The sequence below is a fragment of the Pelodiscus sinensis genome, chromosome 5 (genome assembly GCF_052426305.1).
Source record: "Pelodiscus sinensis isolate ZL-2025 chromosome 5, ASM5242630v1, whole genome shotgun sequence".
In the NCBI taxonomy this organism is placed as follows: Eukaryota; Metazoa; Chordata; order Testudines; family Trionychidae; genus Pelodiscus; species Pelodiscus sinensis.
The window spans coordinates 67,453,303-67,472,500 of NC_143056.1; the positions used below are offsets into that span (position 1 = coordinate 67,453,303).

Sequence of the window (19,198 nt, forward strand, 5' to 3'; positions counted from 1 at the left end):
CTCACCCAATAAGTATCTCTGTTCCCAATTAGAAGTGGAAATGGAGCTGCTTATGAGTGCACAGAGATGATGGCTCCGGTGGCAGCTGCTACCGTGGAGATGGAAATGATCCATTGTGAAACAAATACATTACATTGTCTAGAAAGAGAGAAGGTTGTTTTTAATTTGTGTTTGAGGAGGCACTGTGAAGTTGTTTAGCCTCCAATTCATTGAGAATTAAATTGTGCATATTTAAGCAAGGACCATAACCCTGTTTTCATAAAAATGGATATTTTAAAAACCCCACCATTTTGTAGGACCTATAAAAATGTGCCTCTCTTGGGAGCAAGTTCACTAAGGAGTAAGATTGACATGGTGATTGTTCAGATTCTATGTAAATAGGTGCAGTGTAAGGACTTCGATACTTATAGGGGTTGCTGCATTTAGCTAGCTAAACTAAAATATCCATGTTAATTTAATCACTATGGGTACATCTACACAGCAGTGTTATTTCAGAATAAGTGTCGTTATTCCAAAATATCATAGTCCATGTCTACAGTACAAGCAGTTATTTCGACATAATGTGAAATAATGTTGAGCTGAAGGAGTCATTACTCTGACTCCTGTAACCCTCATTGTATGAGGAATAAGGGAAGTTGGAGGAAGAGTGCTCTTTCTCGGCCTTCCTTCTGTGTAGACAATGTCAAAAGCCAAAATAAGCAAATTTGACTTAAGCTATGCAATTGGTGTAGCTCAAGTTGTGTAGCTTATTTTGGGTTTAGCCCAGCTGTGTAGATGTGCCGTATGAAAGGGACACAGTCAAGTTAAAATCAGAAATTTAAGTTAAAATCCGTGTGCATGTGTGCACCTGCACAATCTTTACATGTTACCAGTAATATCATTGTTAATTAAACCTGAAAAAAGACTTAAAATGTAAAAGTATTTTGTATTTTATTTAGCTTTGATATTGAAACTAGACTGCTCAAGTTTGCTTTCTTTATCTCATATACTAGCTAGGTATTATTGCCTTTGAACGTCCAGTGATGAGTATATTTACTGTACATATAAAAGTATATTTAAATAAAAGTGTATTTCAAGATAGGTGATTTTGAAATTTGGTGTTGTATACACAGCACCAAATTTCAAAATAAAGCACTATTTTGAGACATCTCTTAGCCCCTGTGGAATGAGGGCTACCAGGATGCTGAAATAGCATGCTAGTTATTTTGAAAAACATTTTGGAATAACGGGTGGCTTGTGAAGAAGCGGGGTAGCTATTTCGGGATACCTCTGGTATCCCAAAATAATACTGATGTGTAGACATACCCTCAGAGGTTGAGGGTGTCAAAAGAAAAGGCATTGAAGCAAACTGATAATTAAAAATAGCTACAGCTTGAAAGGATTGGAGGATAGCAAATATTGTTACTTATATTCAGCAGAAGGCTGTTCTAAGGAACTACAGACTAGTAAGCCTTACATTTGTACTCAACAAATTGGTTGAAACAATAATTAAAAATAGAATCATGTCTCTCTAATATCATGGAAGTAGTAAAGTAATGGAAAAATGGGAAGAGAGAGACAACTGATTTAGACTTCCAAAAAGCTTTTGAAAAGATCCTGCATAAGAGGCTACTGAAGAAGCTAAGTACATAGTCAAGGGAGTGATGCAATGTATTGTCTCCAATCAAAAACCATCTAGAAAGGAGAAAGCTCAGAGTAGAATGAAATGGTCAATTTTTACCATGGCAAAAGGCTACTAGCCAGGTGCCTCCAGGTTCTGTACTAATATAACAGCAGTCTGGAAAGGAAGGGGGAAGGAATGAGGGTGTAAAATTTGCAGCTGAATAAAGTCCCAATAAATATTCCACTGTGGGTATGCATTCGTTTCATATGCCTGAGAGCAGAAGATTTTTGCTAAGTATCTGTTGGTCTGGAAATGTGCCCTTCTTCTTGTGCTCCGAACCAAGGATTTAAGGGGTGAGGTGAGCCAGCTGCCTCTTCAGTTCCTGTGAGGAACTTCAGAGAGACTTAAACAATTTAGGTGAATGGGCACAGTATGATCACGAATACAATTCCATAAGTAAAATGCATTAGGGGAAAAAATTGGAACTACGCATACACCATATAGAGTTCTAAATTACTTCAAGAAAGGGGCCTGGACATCACTGTAAACAGCTCAATGCTGACCTCTGCCCAGCATGTAGCCGTGGTCAAAAAGCAAATAAGATGTTAGGGTGCATAAGGAATGAGATGGTGAATAATACGGAGACTATTATCATGCCTTTACATAAATCAACTATGCAGCCTCATCTGAAATACTGTGTGCAGCCCTGATCCATCTCTGCAGGGTACTGCAGCATGAGAGGGGGTCCAGAGAAGAGAAATAAGAGTATAAGAGATGTGGGGAAATTCTCACATGAAGTGAGATTGAAAAAATTGTTTACCGTAGAAAAGAGATAAATAAAATGGATGGGTGGCGGAGCGGCACTGTATGTGAAAGATAATGTAGAATCAAATGAAATAAAAATATTAAGTGACTCAACATGTTCGATAGAATCACTATGGATAGTAATTCTATGCTCCAATAATAAGAAGTTAGCAGTAGGGATATATTACCGACCACCTGACCAGGACAATGATACTGACATTGAAATGCTGAGGGAGATTAGAGAGGCTACCAAAATAAAGAACTCTATAATAAGGGGGGATTTTAATTACCCCCATATTGACTGGATACATGTCACCTCAGGAAGAGAAACGGAGATAAAATTTCTCAATGGCTTAAATGACTGCTTCTTGGTGCAGTTGGTACAGGAACCCACAAGGGGAGAGGCAATTCTCGATTTAGTCCTGAGTGGAGTGCAGGATCAGGTCCAGGAAATAACCATTACAGGACCGCTTGGGAATAGTGACCATAATATAATAACATTCAACATTCCTGTGGTGGGAAGAACACCTCAGCAGTCCAGCACCCTGGCATTTAATTTCAAAAAGGGGAATTACACAAAAATGAGGAGGTTAGTTAAACAGAAATTAAAAGGCACAATGACTAGAGCCAAATCCCTGCAAGCTGCATGGAAACTTTTTAAAGACATCATAACAGAGGCCCAACTTAAATGTATACCCCAAATTAAAAAACATAGCAAGAGACCTAAAAGAGAGTCACCGTGGCTTAACCACCATGTAAAAGAAGCAGTGAAGGACAAAAAGGTATCTTTTAAGAAGTGGAAGTCCAATCCTAGTGAGATAAATAGAAAGGAACATAAACACTGTCAAATCAAGTGTAAAAATGTAATAAGAAAAGCAAAAAAAGATTTTGAGTAACAGCTAGCCAAAAACTGAAAAAGAAATAACAAAATGTTTTTTAAGTACATTAGAAGTAGGAAGGCTGCTAAAAAACCTGTGGGTCCGCTAGATGATCGAGCTATAAAAGGAGCAATCAAGGACGATGAAGCCATTGCTGAGAAACTAAGTGATTTATTTGCTTCAGTCTTCATGGCTGAGGACGTTGGAGAGATTCCCAAATCTGCACCGTCCTTTGTGGGTGATGAATCTGAGGAACTGTCCCGGATTGAAGTGTCATTAGAGGAGGTTTTGGAACACATAGAAAAACTTAATGTTAACAAATCTCCGGGACCGGATGGCATTCATCCAAGGGTTCTAAAAGAACTCAAATGGGAAATTGCTGAGCTATTATCTGTGGTTTGTAACCTATCCCTTAAATCGGCTTCCGTACCTAATGACTGGAAGGTAGCCAACGTGACACCAATATTTAAAAAGGGCTCTAGAGGCGATCCTGGCAATTACAGACCGGTAAGTCTAACTTCACTACCGGGCAAATTAGTCGAAACAATAGTAAAGAATAAAATTGTGAAGCATGTAGAAGAACATAATTTGTTGGACAAAAGTCAACATGGTTTCTGTAAAGGGAAATCCTGTCTTACTAATCTATTAGAGTTCTTTGAAGGGGTTAACAAACATGCGGACAAGGGGGATCCAGTAGATATAGTATACTTGGATTTTCAGAAAGCCTTTGACAAGGTCCCTCACCAAAGGCTCTTGTGTAAATTACATGGCCATGGGATAAGAGGGAAGGTCCTTTCTTGGATTGAGAACTGGTTAAAAGACAGGAAACAAAGGGGAGGAATAAATGGTAAATTTTCAGAATGGAGAGGGGTAATTAGTGGTGTCCCCCAAGGGTCAGTCCTAGGACCAATCCTTTTCAACTTATTCATAAATGATCTGAAGAAAGGGGTAAACAGTGAGGAGGTAAAGTTTGCAGATGATACCAAACTGTTTAGGATAGTCAAGACAGAAGCAGACTGTGAGGGACTCCAAGAAGATCTCACCAAACTGAGCGATTGGGCAACAAAATGGCAAATGAAATTTAATGTGGATAAGTGTAAAGTAATGCACATTGGGAAAAATAACCCCAACTATACGTACAGTATGATGGGAGCTAATTTGGCTACGACAAATCAGGAAAGAGATCTTGGAGTTATCGTGGACAGTTCTCTGAAAACTTCCACACAGTGTGCCACAGTGGTCAAAAAGGCAAATAGGATGCTAGGAATTATTAAGAAAGGGATAGAAAATAAGACCCAGAATATCTTACTGCCCCTATATAAAACTATGGTACGCCCACATCTTGAATACTGTGTACAGATGTGGTCTCCTCACCTCAAAAAAGATATTTTGGCCTTGGAAAGGGTTCAGAAAAGGGCAACTAAAATGATTAGGGATTTGGAATGGGTCCCATATGAGGAGTTTAAAGCAACTGGGACTTTTCAGTTTAGAAAAGAGGAGACTGAGAGGGGATATGATAAAGGTATATCAAATCATGAGTGGTGTGGAGAGCGCTGATAAAGAAAAGTTATTTATTAGTTCCCTAAATAGAAGAACTAGAGGACACTAAATGAAATTAATGGGTAGCAGGTTTAAAACTAATAAAAGAAAGTTCTTCTTCATACTGTTAGCTCACAGACATTTACCTTCCCCTCCCTCCCCCCGCATCCCCCTTCTGTTCTGAAATTTGATTTGTCCTTTTCATATGTGTTCCTTTTTTTTAATTGTATCCTTTGGTATATATGGTTGTGACTATTTTCTTCCACTATTTGATCTGAGGAAGTGGGTCTGGCCCACGAAAGCTCATCCTCTAATAAACCATCTTGTTAGTCTTTAAAGTGCTACATAGTCCTGTATTTTGTTTCAGCTACACCAGACTAACACGGCTACATTTCTATCACTTCTTCATACAGTGTGTAGTCAACCTGTGGAACTCCTTGCCAGAGAAGACTGTGAAGGCTAGGACTATAATAGAGTTTAAAGAGAAGCTAGATAATTTCATGGAGGTTAGGTCCATAAAAGGCTATTAGCCAGGGGATAAAATGGTGTCCTTGGCCTCTGTTTGTCAGAGGCTGGAGAAGGATGGCAGGAGACAAATCGCTTGATCATTGTCTTTGGTCCACCCTCTCTGGGGCACCTGGTACTGGCCACTATCGGCAGACAGGATACTGGGCTAGATGGACCTTTGGTCTGACCCAGTACAGCCGTTCTTATGTTCTTATAAAATGGGGTGTAATAGAAGTATATAAAATAATGACTGACATAGGGAGCTTCTGTTCTCAGGGTCTCATTACACAAGAATGGGCATTGAATGAAATAAAAGGTAGAAAAGTTAAAACAAAAAAAAATCATTTTTGACACAATGTGTAATTAAACTGTGGAACCCAGTGTCATTGGAAGCTGTTGAGGCCAAGAACTTTACAAAATTCCATTTATATGGATAACAAGAGTACCCAGAATTTGCATGATAAATACTTCACATTTCAGGGCTTAGCTACTAGAAATACCTAATGTGAGGAGCAGATTATCCCATATCTGCTTACTGTGGGTATGTCTACACTACAGGATAAGGTCGAATTAAGATACGCAACTTCAGCTATATTAATTGCATAGCTGAAGTCAGAGTGCCTTAACTCAAATTTTGGTGCTGTCTACACTGCAGGAAGTCAAAGGGAGAACACCTTCCCTTTGACTTCCCTTATTCCTCGTGGAAGCAGGACTACCAGCATCGACTGGAGCATCTCTCTCAGTTTGAATTCATGTGTCTTCATTAGACCCACTAATTTGAACCCTGGAAAATCCATAGTGGCAGCTTCAATCTTCTCTGTAGTGTAGACATACCCTGTGAGGTTCTTAGATCTTCTTCTGAAGCATCTGGTGCTGGCTACTGTCAGAGAAGGAGAACTGGACTATATGGATCTCAAGTCTGATCCATTGTGGCAATTCCTTTCCCCACAAAATATAAATTTGGGACCTAAATCTATTTGTCGGTATCCCTTCAGGAAGAGCTACAGGGGAAAAAAATACAGTTTAACAAGCCTTATGGAAAAGTCCTGTAGAGTTTAACAGGGATTGAAAGGATTGGGGTTTTCTAGAAATTACTCTACAAACCTGATGGTATTTAACAGAGAATAAGATCTTTTCTATAGGCTGATTGGAACCATTCTTCAGAATTCTGTAGCTGGGATGTAATTATTATATTATCTAGGCAGGTTCAAAAAGCCTTATCACTTTCTATTGCATTCTTTATAGGATACTTTCTTAAGGGGCATGAAAGAACAAAATGGTATGAGGAAAGGAATTTTCTTTTGCCATTCCCTGCATTTTGTCATGACCTTTCAGCTCCAGTCTTTCCACTGTTGTGCAGTATGATGTACCTGGTAATGCAAACACATAGTGTGGGTAACCAAGATGGGACTGGAAAACTGGGGCATTAGTACTTGACGTCTGAGTCCAACTTGAGCTTTTTATAAAGGTTTCTCTTTCATCCTTATTATGTAGCCTCCCTCCAACCCTTCCCCCACCCTCGATCAGTCCATCATCTGTATTATACTGACTATCCATCTTCCAGAGGGACTGAGCCAAGCTCCTTTCTGTGCTTTTTTAAGGACAACTCATATATCTTGAAGTTGTTCATGTTGGATGATATGAGGCTTTATTTCCTCCCCATCACCCTGTCCCTAGTAAGCTGTGTAGACCAGCTCCTGCTTTCTGTCTCTATGTGCTCCATGCATGAGGCACTGAACATTGTGGCTGCTAAGATGGCCCAGAAATGCAAAGTTTGGAAGGCACTAAAAGAGGAAAGCAAACAGCGAGACAGCAGTTGATACACTGGCCTGTGAGATGGGTGCTTTGGATTCTTTCCCTATGTCTCTTGCTCACACCCTGTGTGCTCCACGTAAATCATTTAACTTATCACACCTCAGTCACCCCCTTTATAAAGAGAGTGATAATACCCACCTTGCAAGGGGAAGGAAGTTTAAAAATTACAAAGTGCCCTGAGTTTCTAGGATGGAAAGTACTAGAGGAGGACTGAGTAGCAGTTGCAGTAGCAAGTAACAGCACCACAGCAAACAAATGAGTTTTTAGAAGGCAGTTACCCTCCTTGCCCTTAAAGCCCTGCATCCCCCATGTTAATTTTAATTTTCGACTTCTCTGTAACAGATAGGCCCCACTTTACATTCTTGGTTTAAGGTTTAATATGGATTTGTTTAACTCCCTCCCCCCATTCTCCATTCCAAGGCATTTGTTTGCTGAGCGCATCAGAAGCCAGAGAGAGATGTAGCTTGTCAGCATGAGGACATGTGTGTTGCTGATGCCCTTGAGTTTGCTTGAAGCTTCACCTTCACTTACAAAATGTCTGATGACCAGTTGGAGTTTTCAGTCTCAAGAGAGTTCAAAACCAATGCTAATGCCCTTCTGCACCACAGCACAGAAACTGAAACCAAGTCAGGACCACGGGGAGATGTTATTATAGAGAAGCCAGAGCAACTCCATAGTGAAGGCTGTGTTTAAGTCTGCATTTCAGTCAGGACTAAAATCCCTCTTTTCCACTCTGAAATGTCTCAATTTAGCTTCCAGATTTAAATCACTTTTCAAGGACCAGCTGAATAAGAAAGAAGAGAGGAGGGAGGGACCAGAAACTCACTCAGGGAATTTCAAGCTGACTTTCTCTGAATATTTTAGGAGTCAATTTCCCTCTTTTCACAGCTCAAGCATCATAGGAGAAAATCTGGATCATAAGCAGTGAAACCTGGGAGGAGATGGTCCGGGAGCAGGGAGCAGGCTGAGAACTCCATTCAGGAGAAACTGATGGAACAGCTTGGCCTTTTCTTTCATAAGAAGTGGTCAACTCAGTATTTCAGCTTTCATTCTAAGTCTCATTCTGGGAGTTTCTTCTGAACCCTCCTTTCCCCAGAGTGTTGGAGGTTCTGCATGGCTTGTACTCAGGTTCCTCGCAAAGAGTTGGATTGTTTTGACAGTGGCTACTACCCACATTCTGTGATCTATTGGTTGAGGGTAGGTCATGCGGTTGGCTAATGTCCACCCTTTTCAAGAAATTTGAGAGATCATTTTGTAAATCCCATGGCCTCTATTTTGGCTTAAGGGAACACCACATCTTTCCATGACTTTGGGTTCTCTGACATCACTGCTATTCTCTGGGGCATATGGCTCCCCTCAAAAGTAGATCACACACCTCTCCATCAAATGATATAATAGGAGATAGAAGGTGGCTACAACAATGAGATGAAGGTGCACACAGATGAAAGAATGGGACATAGCTGTGAAACCAGGACTTCAGATATTGATCTGTAAAACATCCTCCCTAGTTCCTAGTTCCTTCCCAACTAGCCTGGAAAGAGGAACGTAACCTGGAAGAGAAGGAGGCAGGCTTGACAAGGATGATTGTGGCAATGAGGTGCCCCATAAAAAGAGGATGGCTGGGATTATTCTAGTCAAACTCCTATGTAAATGAAGTAGGCAGTGTAATTCTTCCCTGCATATATTTTACCACTCATGCTTTATTTTCCCTGACTATAGTGCTTGTTTCATAATTCAGTGATAGCATCCAAAACTCAAATACTCTCTGCTCTTTCACCTGTGTGCCATGTTGCATCAAGCTTCCTCAGCAGGAGCAGCCCTAGACTAGCTGCCAGCAACTGGCACCCTGGGTGAACCATGCAATCGGCACCCCCACCTCCAAACCCCTCAATGATATTGCGCCACCATTTGGCGCCCCGGGGTGCCCCATTTAACTTGGTGCCCTAGGCGACTGCCTAGTTTGCCTAGATGGATGGGCCGCCCCTGTTCCTCAGAAATCTCCGGGTTTTTATAAGGTGACTCAGGCTCCAGGAAGAGGGAGAACTATAATTAAGTTCCTCCTTACAAGGGCTGGATTCTGCAATCCATATGCCAAGTAATATTTACTCATGTAAGTAGTCCCATTGAAATCAATGTCTGGGTTGTAGGTTCTGGGTCTAAATAATAAAAAGTGAAGATTAATATTTAGTTGGAAATTCACATTCCCTAATTATTTTGATTTATTTTCAGCAGTCTCCCACTGTATAATCTCTCTTCTCCCTTTTCTCTACATGTGGAATGTTGGGTTCTTGGCTCCTGTTATAAAATGATCCTGTACAGAATCAAGTATCTTGTGAACTGTGCCAAATCCCTTTCCTATTTTTTGGGAGAGGACCTTATTATTTTTATCTACCTGCTCTAGAAAACTGTGTGGCTTTTCTTTCCATTTGAAGTGTGGGGAGTTCATTTAATTGAGAATGGGCTTTGTTTTATCCCCCTATAAAATAATATAGGGGGGATATGTTTTCAACCCCGCATAGCAAATGGAAAAGGATCCAGAGCTTTAGCAAGCTAGAAATAATTCCACTGTTTGGAGGTTAATTGAAGTACTTCTGTGCCTTATTGAAGATGGGAATAGGGTTAAAAGTCAGGCAACCTGCGACTTCTCCTCTTGCTCCTTTCACTGTGCAATTGTGTGAAGGTGATATACACATAATCTCTTTGTTTTGTTTTTCAGAAGTTGATCTGCCTTTGAAGAAGGATGGGTTCACATCAGAGGGAACCACACTGGAAGCTTTGCTGCGTGGGGAAGGGATTGAGAAAAAAGTGGATACGAAAGAGGAAGACACTATACAGGAAATCCAGGTAAAAAAGCAGTGGATTGAGCATTATGTTGGCTGCATCCTATGTCTCCATACAAGGACAACCGGGCTGGCTTTAAGATTTTACCTTTTATTCTCTAAACCCAAACCACTAGTATCTTGTGCAATTTATTTATTTTAATTATTTAAAAATATTTTTACCCCACCTCTCTATTAAAAATATTCAAGGTGGCTTACAAAATTTTAAAACACAATATATAAAAAAGTAGAATAAAAGATCTCAACAGGGGGGCATAAAACCTACTAAGACACACCAAGAGGAGGGGACACACACACACACACACAAAACCAACCAACCAACCAACCAACCAACCAACCAACCAACCAACCAATAAAAGCACAGGTAAAAAGGGTGGCTTTAGCCTGGTGCTGAAACAATGTCAACTTGTGAAATTGTCAGCTATGGCATCTGACTAGTTGAAAGAGATGAGACCAAATCATAAATTGGATCTGAATAGCGTCAAGCTTTGGGAGAGTTTAGATTTGGATCATAAATTTTAGCTACTAATTTTGTTTAAATAAGTGGCACTGGCCAGTCTGTTTTCTTTGTCTACACATCATTTCTGAAAGCAAATAGCATACATGTTTATAAAATTCTTTCATCTTTAACAATCCTAGTTGTTGCTAGTAACATAGGCAGGGACAGGGAGTCGACAGCAAGATGTGTGTGAGGGCTGGCTCCGTGCCCCTGGAGTCGGTGGGGTCTTGGGCCGAAGGGGTGGGCTGTTGGCAGTCAGCCCTCATACCGTGCTCTGGGCAATGCTTCCACCCCCACCAGCCCTCAGAGCCAGCTAGAGAGCATGGTGCAGAGCTCTGGTGATGATTTAAAGGGCCAGGGCTCTGGCTGTTGCTGCTGCTGGGCCCCTTTGAATCACCAGGTCCCTGGTCAACTGCCCCTTTGTCCCCCAGCAGGCTTGGGTAGGGAAAACTTGATTTATATCTTGATATTATCCCTTTAAATATTACATAATAAGGGTTTTCTTCTGATCATTCACCAATATTAAAAATAAAATCTAGTTGCTGGTCTCTGGTATAGCTAGGATACTGCTACTCTTAGGGTATGTCTACACTAGCTTGTTAATTCGAGTTAGGTAGGCAAATCAGGCAATCGGAGTTGCAAATAAAGCCCGGGATTTAAATATCCTGGGCTTTATTTGCATGTTCCCGTCCGGCCGCCATTTTTAAATCCCCTTAGTTTGAACGAACTGCCCGCGGCTACACGCAGCAGTTTAAAGTTAATCCGAACTAAGTCCTTAGTTCGGATTAACTGTTACACCTCATTCCACGAGGAGTAACAGTTAATCTGAACTAAGGATTTTGTTCGGATTAACTTTAAACTGCCGTGTGTAGCCGCAGACAGTTCATTCGAACTAAGGGAATTTTAAAATGGCGGCCGGACGGGACCATGCAAATAAAGCTCAGGATATTTAAATCCCGGGCTTTATTTGCAACTCCGGTTGCCTGATTTGCCTACCTAGCTCGAATTAATGAACTAGTGTAGACATACCCTTAGGGGTTACTAGAAGAGTTGTATGCAAACCTTTGAATCTGGCCAGTTTTGCTGAGGTTTGCAAATCTTGCAGGGACGTAGAGGCAAATTTTCAGTGAGTTCAAGGGAGGTTTCTGAATTAACATGCACCGATCTATGGTCATGTAAATCATGTGAAACCAGCAAAACTGGGTGATTTTGGCTGAGATTCAAGTGTTGGGATTCAGTCCTGAAACTTGAAACAAAACTCAGATATATGGCCCAACAGAGGACAAAACTGAAAATCATGAGCATCAAGTCTGCATAGCTTTGGAGACCAGTCCTGCAGTCCTTACACTTGTGAGTTGCCACACGGGAATGTCACATATGTAAAAGCTGCAGGATTACAGCTACCAATGACACATGTAATGGAACATTGAACACGTGCATATCTACATTTGCAAAAGTTACTACTGGTTTTGGAAGCCTCAGTTTTGGAGAGCCCAGCTTGGGATGTAATAAAAGTGACTGATTTTTCGAAAGACATATGCTTTACACTTTAGTGCATCCAAAATGTAGGTAATGGTGCTTAACCTGTTCTATATCTCTTTAAATGAGAATCTTCTTTTCTGTGGGATGGAAAATAGCCAAACAGGAAACATTTTGATGATCACAATGAGGTCTATGTGAAAAACCTCCTTCACGTCCCCCTTTCTGATTCTAATAAACTCAATCCCCTAAAGACTCTATTATAGCAGCTTCCAAGGTCACAAGAAGTCATGGTGCAGCATCTTTATGAGTGCGTTTGGATGCTGCTATGCAATTTGAGCTCCCAAGTTATCCCCGGCATCAGCCCGAGGAAACAGACTTCAGAGACAGTGGAATTGACAGCAGACTTGGCATCACTGCATTACAAAGGGGGGAAGGGAGAAGTTTCTGTACAAGGAGCCTTCAACTGTACCCTCTGTGCTGTGACCTGTCTTATGGATGCTGGTTTCAACATGTGAGAGGCTTTTCTTGCTGCTGTTTCCTAGGCAAGTACAGCTTGGTTGGATTCAGTCTGCACAACACTTACTGTAATCACAGTTCACTTTCAGCACATTTTAGGGATGGTTGGACAATCAGATGACAAGATCATCATTAGTCCTTTGTGCCCATGTACAGTATAAGGGAGATTGGGTGTGTGTGGGTACGTCTAGACTACCGCGTTTTGTCGACGGAAGTTTTGTCGACAGATACTGTCGACAAAACTTCCATCGACAAAGAGCGTCCAGACACATTGAGTTCTGTCGACAAAGCAAGCTGCTTTGTCGACAGAACTCAGTAGTCTGGACACAATGTTACAGGCAATAACACCTTCTGTCGACCGAGTTCTGTCGACAGAAGGTGTTATGCCTCGTAAAATGAGGTTTACCAGCGTCAACAAAACTGCTGAGTTCTGTCGACGTTATGTCGACAGAACTCAGTGGTAGTGTAGACGCTGGTATAGTTTTGTCGACAAAAGTCCACTTTTGTCGACAAAACTAGGTAGTCTAGACACACCCTGTATGTGTAAGACTTCCTCTGTGCAGGGTGCACATTTTGCTACTCTCAGCTAGGGAGGGCTCAGGAGGAAGCAACCTCCATGGGGCTGCCACGCCTCATCCTATGCAGGTAGGTGAGGGGTGGACAGAGTCATAATTCCCATCTTGTTCCTGCTATGAACTTTCCTTTTCTAATATTGTAATGATGAGGTATCCATCCAGAGTCTTGTCAGTGAAATCTGTGTGTTCTCTCCCAGAAGCCCCAGCAAGCAATGTCTAAGGTGCACAAGGCTCAAAGTTAACATATTCTGCTTCTATTTCCCTTCTACTGGGTCTTTACCAGCTATTCACTAAAAATGGCCTGGGAGACTGGCTAGGTCAGAATTTGGTAACAGGTTATACAACGTTTTTATCACCTCTAAGTCAGTGGTTTGAATCCATTTCATGGCTGAATGATATTTCCAGCTCAAGATTTAGTGGTGGCCTCTCTGACTGGATTGAGTGGTTTCAGACCAGCTTCTAAAGAATAGGCACATCATATCTGATGCTGGGTGGACCCTTGTTTACTCTCTCAGCAGAGATGCTAAGGACTGAGTGGGTCATAAAGACTGAATAATCCTTTCACCTCAGTGGGAGTTTGCTCCATCTCAGTGTTGTGGGGAAGTTTGCACAGTCACTGCCTTGTGCTATATCTGCTTTGTGGATGCTTCCCTAAGTTCACAAAAACATGAAAAATTTACAAATCCTAGGCACAATTATGGAGGGGATGAGCAACTGCTATTTCCATTTACTTCCATGGGCGTGATATTTACTCCGCACTTTGCAAGATCAGGACCACCGCTGTGTAGCTACTTATAGTCCTGGTTCTTCAGAAGGATATTATTTTCAAGGTTCATTAGAAAGTCAGAAAATGAATATTTTATTAAATGGGAAAATTGTAGGCTACTAAGGAAGGAAATGTTAATCTACAGCTTCTAAGATTGCCTTTCAGAAGAGAATCTGTACCCGCCACCCCCACAGACTGTGTTGCTAGTATCATGGGTGGTCACCCTTCAAACTGGGTATGTCTCAGGAACCATTCCCTAGGAAAATGAGGATGAGGGAGAGAAGAACAGACTAATTTTTGAAAGTGTTGACTGGAAGGAATTGGAGATGGTTGGATTGGATTCTGCCATTAGACAATTAGTACAACTGCAATTTTAATTACCTATTTAGACCTCTTGTGTCCATTTTGGTCTGTGTTCACCTTTTTTAGACTGTATTCTCTTTGGGGCAGGAACTGTAGACCTCATTGTGTTTGAAGAGCACATTTTGGGCATTACCACAGTTTCAATTGTAAATAATAATTGATCTTGTGTGTCTTGTAGCAGACAATAGTCTTTTATTCTAAAATATTTTTTCCCTGCAGAGAGTTTTGGAAAATGATGAAAATGCTGATGAGGTGAATGAGGAAGAAGAATTAGAAGAAGATATTCCAAAACGAAAGAACAGACCCAGAGGACGGGTAGGTTAGGAATCTATGGGAGAGAAAAGAAGGGAGACAAAACTCTATTCTCACAGTCTGGGTTGGTTTCTGTCTTTATATTTTATATACACACACACACACACACACACACACATTAATATATATTTTGAAGTGGTATCCATGTGGTAAATTGTAGCATGACACACTCAGTGATTATTTTATGTTTTCTCATGTTTTCAGTTTATTTCTGCCTATTCTTAAAAAATAAGACAATTGGGAGACTGAGAAAATGGAACAAATTTATTATAGTATTGAATTTTTCTTTTTAAACAGTACAATCTAATAATGATGATGATGATGATGATTATCATCCTGTTATTACAATCCCCTGACATTGAAATACCATAGTAAAAAGATAAATGCAAAAAATATTTACAGACTCATCAGCCAGAAAAAGTCATCTTTGATTTTCTGTGGGTTTTTTTGTTTAACTATTTAAATACATTTCTCATGTTTTTCAAAGCTAAAGTCAGCAGTGAAAGATTGTAGTAGCACACCAAGGCTGAAATCCTGTCCCAATAAAAATCAATGGTAAAACTCCGCTTGATTCAAATGGAGTGGGATTTCACTCACAGGAGGCAATATCCCTGTAGTTTCCTGTGATGTCCTCTCACAGATTCAGCAGAAAGTCAGCTAAGTAAGAAGGTCATAATTTTAAAACATGGAGTCAGAATTTTCAAAAGTAGATTTCTATAGTTAGCCCCTAAATTAAAGTAAACATGACTCTCAGAGGTACTTGGCACTTGCATCTATCATTGAGTACAGTGGGAGCTGTGGGGACATATCACCCTTGAAATATCCTTTTTGGTGTGATTGGCAGATATTGTGAGATAAGGAATAGTTACAATTAAATTAAAATAAGAAAAGCTGCTTGAAATCACAGTCATAACATGCTTATGCATCAAATCCTCTCTTGTTACATTATTTAGCTTTCTGTTCTTTCTCACTTTGGTGCTAAAACTCTTTGAATTAAAGATCAAAATACATTTTCATTAATTGGAAAAATGTATTTTTTACTCTCTTCATTTTCAAACTTAGTTGAATCATTTGGCTCAATAGTTCTTTAATTTTTTTAAATGTAGTTTTTAAGAGAGCCCCAAACCTGGAAAAGTTTAGCCAGAAAAGTGTATGATTCATCCAAGGACATGCAACCTTAACTATAGCTATCAATAATATTTCAGTTATATGGGCCTGTCCCGATAAATGTCTTATCACAAAACTTGGGTATGCCTATAATTGGAAATGAGGAACAGAATGGATATAAAAAAAATCAAGTCAGGAAAGAAAAATATATTCCTTGGCATTTATTTCCATGCATTCTCGAGCCATAGAAACAATGCCCTGATATTATTGTTACATGCAATGCTGTATTCCCCTCTCCAGGAAGCTATGTGAAAACAATACTATTTTTTTGAGCTTTACCATTATAAATAAAAGAATCTATGGGGGTTGGAAGGACGTAATTATTCTTCTCATCCATCTTGAAGCATACATTTATATCTTGCTTCCTATTCCAGAGCCCCTTATTAGGTGCCAGCACAGTGGAACCTGCTACAATAGAATCTCTTGCCCTTGCCATTCTAGTGACTTCTGCTCTGCTGGTGACCTTGACTTCTCACAGTGATGAGAGTGCCGAGGGGAGAAAGTACTCTAAATGCTGTGAACTTTTAATTGAGTGAAGTCAGCATGTTGAACCAAAGCAGAATTAATACTTTAACATGTAGGGCCAGCTCCTCGGCTGGTGTAAACTGTTAGAGCTCCACTGAAGTCTGGCTTTGAAATGCCCTGCACCTCGGGAAGTGTCCAATTGGAAGTAGCAACTAGGACAAAGGGGTCAAAACTGAGTCTTGAAAGCTGAATCTGAGAAAGGGAGGTACTTTGTTGCCTAGAAAGGCGGGGTGGAGTACTATTAAAGCATTGCAGGCTATAGGTGAGGACATGATGAAGGAAAGTAGGGTCTGCAAAGGGTCTTATCTTTTGGAGAACAGAGGAGGACTGAAGGCATAGACGCTGGATTAATGCAGCAGAATTACTGCTGTGGACATTCCAAATTCTGCATTTCCCTTTCTTTTCCTACAGCATGATTTTATTTTTAATTCTGGACCCTACATCTGTCCCTCTGGCTGCTCTCTCTGTTTGGCTCCATTAAGCTGCCTCAAATCTGTTCTGTTGAGGCTTCCAGGCTTCATACATCAAGTATCCTAGTCCCTGCTGCATGCCGGCAGGAGAATGAAGGCAGCTGTGGATGACTGAATCCAACAGATTGAAGCCCTGACAGCATGAACGTGGCATTCAGTTTTGTGCCCCTGGGGTGACTGCCTGGTTTTCTGGCTCCCTAAGGCTAGCTCTGAAATAATGGAAGTGCTAGTAAAGAAACTGAAGGGCAAGGAGATGGATTCAGAGAGAGAGAGAGAGGTTTTTAGAATCTTTGTTAGATGGAGAAAATGTGGAAGGAGTTGGAACATGACGTTTATTAAAAAATACAAAAAGCAATGCAGCTGCATTTCTACAGTAAAATGTGATCACGAAGCACATATTGGGGGCACATATTTTAAAATACCTAAGGAATTTAGGGGCCGTGTCCTTTTGGAATACACTGACTTGATCTGAAAATCTCTCCATGTTCAGTTTATGAAAAAGAGTAGATGTGGTCATGGCATGAATGCTTTGTGCTTGCATTTCTGTAAAGGACGGCTAGAAGGGAAACAGCTGGTTATGAGATGCTAAGCAATGGATCTGAAATTGCCATTCTACTCTGAAAAGTGACTATATTAAAATGACACCTTCTTATTCTGTAGATCTGCCCCCGGTGTATATTCAGAGTCAGATTGCTGACTAGTGACAAAAATAAGTCTTTACTGATCTTTTACCCTAGCTTGGGCAGGGGGTTGGATTCTAGTCTGTCCACCAACAAAATTGTTTAAGATCCAATCAGTTGCAGCTGTGCTAACCCAGTGACACAAATGGGGTTGCAAAGGTGTCACTCATGGCTTGATTTAACTTGCAGTTGAGTTAGCTAGAGTGCTGCTGAGTGCACATCGAGGAGCTGCAAAGGGTTAGTCCATGGAGCCCTTTAGGATTTGGGACACCAGTAATATTTTCTACATCTTTGCATTATCTTCAGCTCTACCTGCTAATGCTGTTTCAGTTTCATATGCTCTCTCAAAAAAAGCAAAGCGATTGAGGTCAGTTAGCTCTGGGAGGGAAAGCAGGAGCCATGGATTCATTTATTTGGAAGTCTGAAACAACCAGGGTACGTTGCTTTCAGCTTTTGCCAGAAAACTCAGTGGCTCAGAGTATTAGCAAAGGCCTGTGTAACCTTCTCCTTTGAGATAACTAGTTCAAACAGAAGTGAGGCCCAAAGTTACTATTATTTAAAGATGATCCACTGACCTGCATGCAATAATTTGGGGGGCTAGGTTCAGTTCCCAATGTCCATGTCATAAGAACGGCAATACTGGGTCAGACCAAAGGTCTATCTAGCTCAGTATCCTGTCTGCCGGCAGTGGCCAATACCAGATGCCCCAGAGAGAGGGATCACAATAAGTAATCTTCACATGATCCCTCCCCTGTCACCCACCGCCAGAGAAACAGAGGCTAGAGACACCATTCCTACCCATCCTGGCTAAAAGCCATTGATGGGCCTAACCTCAATGAATCTATCTAGCTCTTTTTTGAACCCTTTTAAAATTCTAGTCTTCACCACATCCTCTGGTAAGGAGTTCCACAGGTTGACTGTGCGCTGCGTGAAGAAAAATTTCCTTTTGTTTGTTTTAATCCTGCAACCTATTAATTTCATTTGGTGACCTGTAGTTCTTTTATTGTGGGAATAAGTAAATAACTTTTCCTTATTCACTTTTCCCGCACTGGTCATGATTTTATAAACCTCTATCATAACCCCACTTAGTCTCCTCTTTTTTCTAAGCTGAAAAGTTCAAGTCTTTTTAATTTCTCTTCATATGGGATCCATTCCAAACCCATAATCATTTTTATTGCTCTTTTTTGAACCTTTTCCAATGCCAATATATCTTTTTTGAGAAGAGTTGATCATATCTGTACACAGTATTTAAGATGTGGTTGTACCATGGTTTTATATAAAGACAATAAGATGTTCTCTGTCTTATTCTCTATCCCTTTTTTAACCATTCCTAATATACTGTTTGCTTTTTTGACTTCTGCTTCACACTGAGTGGATGTTTTTAGAGAACTATCCACAATGACTTCAAGATCTCTCTCTTGAGTAGTTCTAGACAAATTAGTTCCCATCATATTGTATATATAGTTGGGATTATTTTTTCCCAATGTGCACTACTTTACATTTATCAACATTAAATTTCATTTGCCATTTTGTTGCCTAATCACTTAGTTTGGTGAGATCTTTTTGAAGCTCTTCACAGTTTGCTCTGGTCTTAACTATCTTGACCAGTTTGGTACCATCTGCAAATTTTGCCACCTCACTGTTTACCCCTTTCTCTAGATCATTTATAAATAAATTTAATAGGATTAGTCCCAGGACAGATTCTTGGGAGACCTCACTAGTTACCGCTATCCACTTGGAAAACTTACCATTTATACCTTTTGTTTCCTGTCTTTTAACCAGTTACCAATCCACAAAAAGACTTTCCCTCTTATCCCATGACAACTTACTTTACTTAAGAACCTTTGGCGAGTGACC

General features: G+C 40.5%; 1 protein-coding gene across 3 annotated transcripts in view; it reads left to right on the forward strand.

Annotated features, from left to right (window-relative positions):
• The window catches only part of DPF3 (double PHD fingers 3), a 229,148-nt gene that overhangs the window by 127,670 nt on the left and 82,280 nt on the right, over positions 1-19,198 (forward strand). For all 3 annotated transcript variants that reach the window (XM_006130318.5, XM_075927282.2, XM_075927281.2), the window contains exons 4-5: positions 9,863-9,990; positions 14,407-14,502. In XM_006130318.5, the coding sequence (XP_006130380.1) occupies positions 9,863-9,990; positions 14,407-14,502 (224 nt within the window). The remainder of the gene's footprint in view (positions 1-9,862; positions 9,991-14,406; positions 14,503-19,198) is intronic.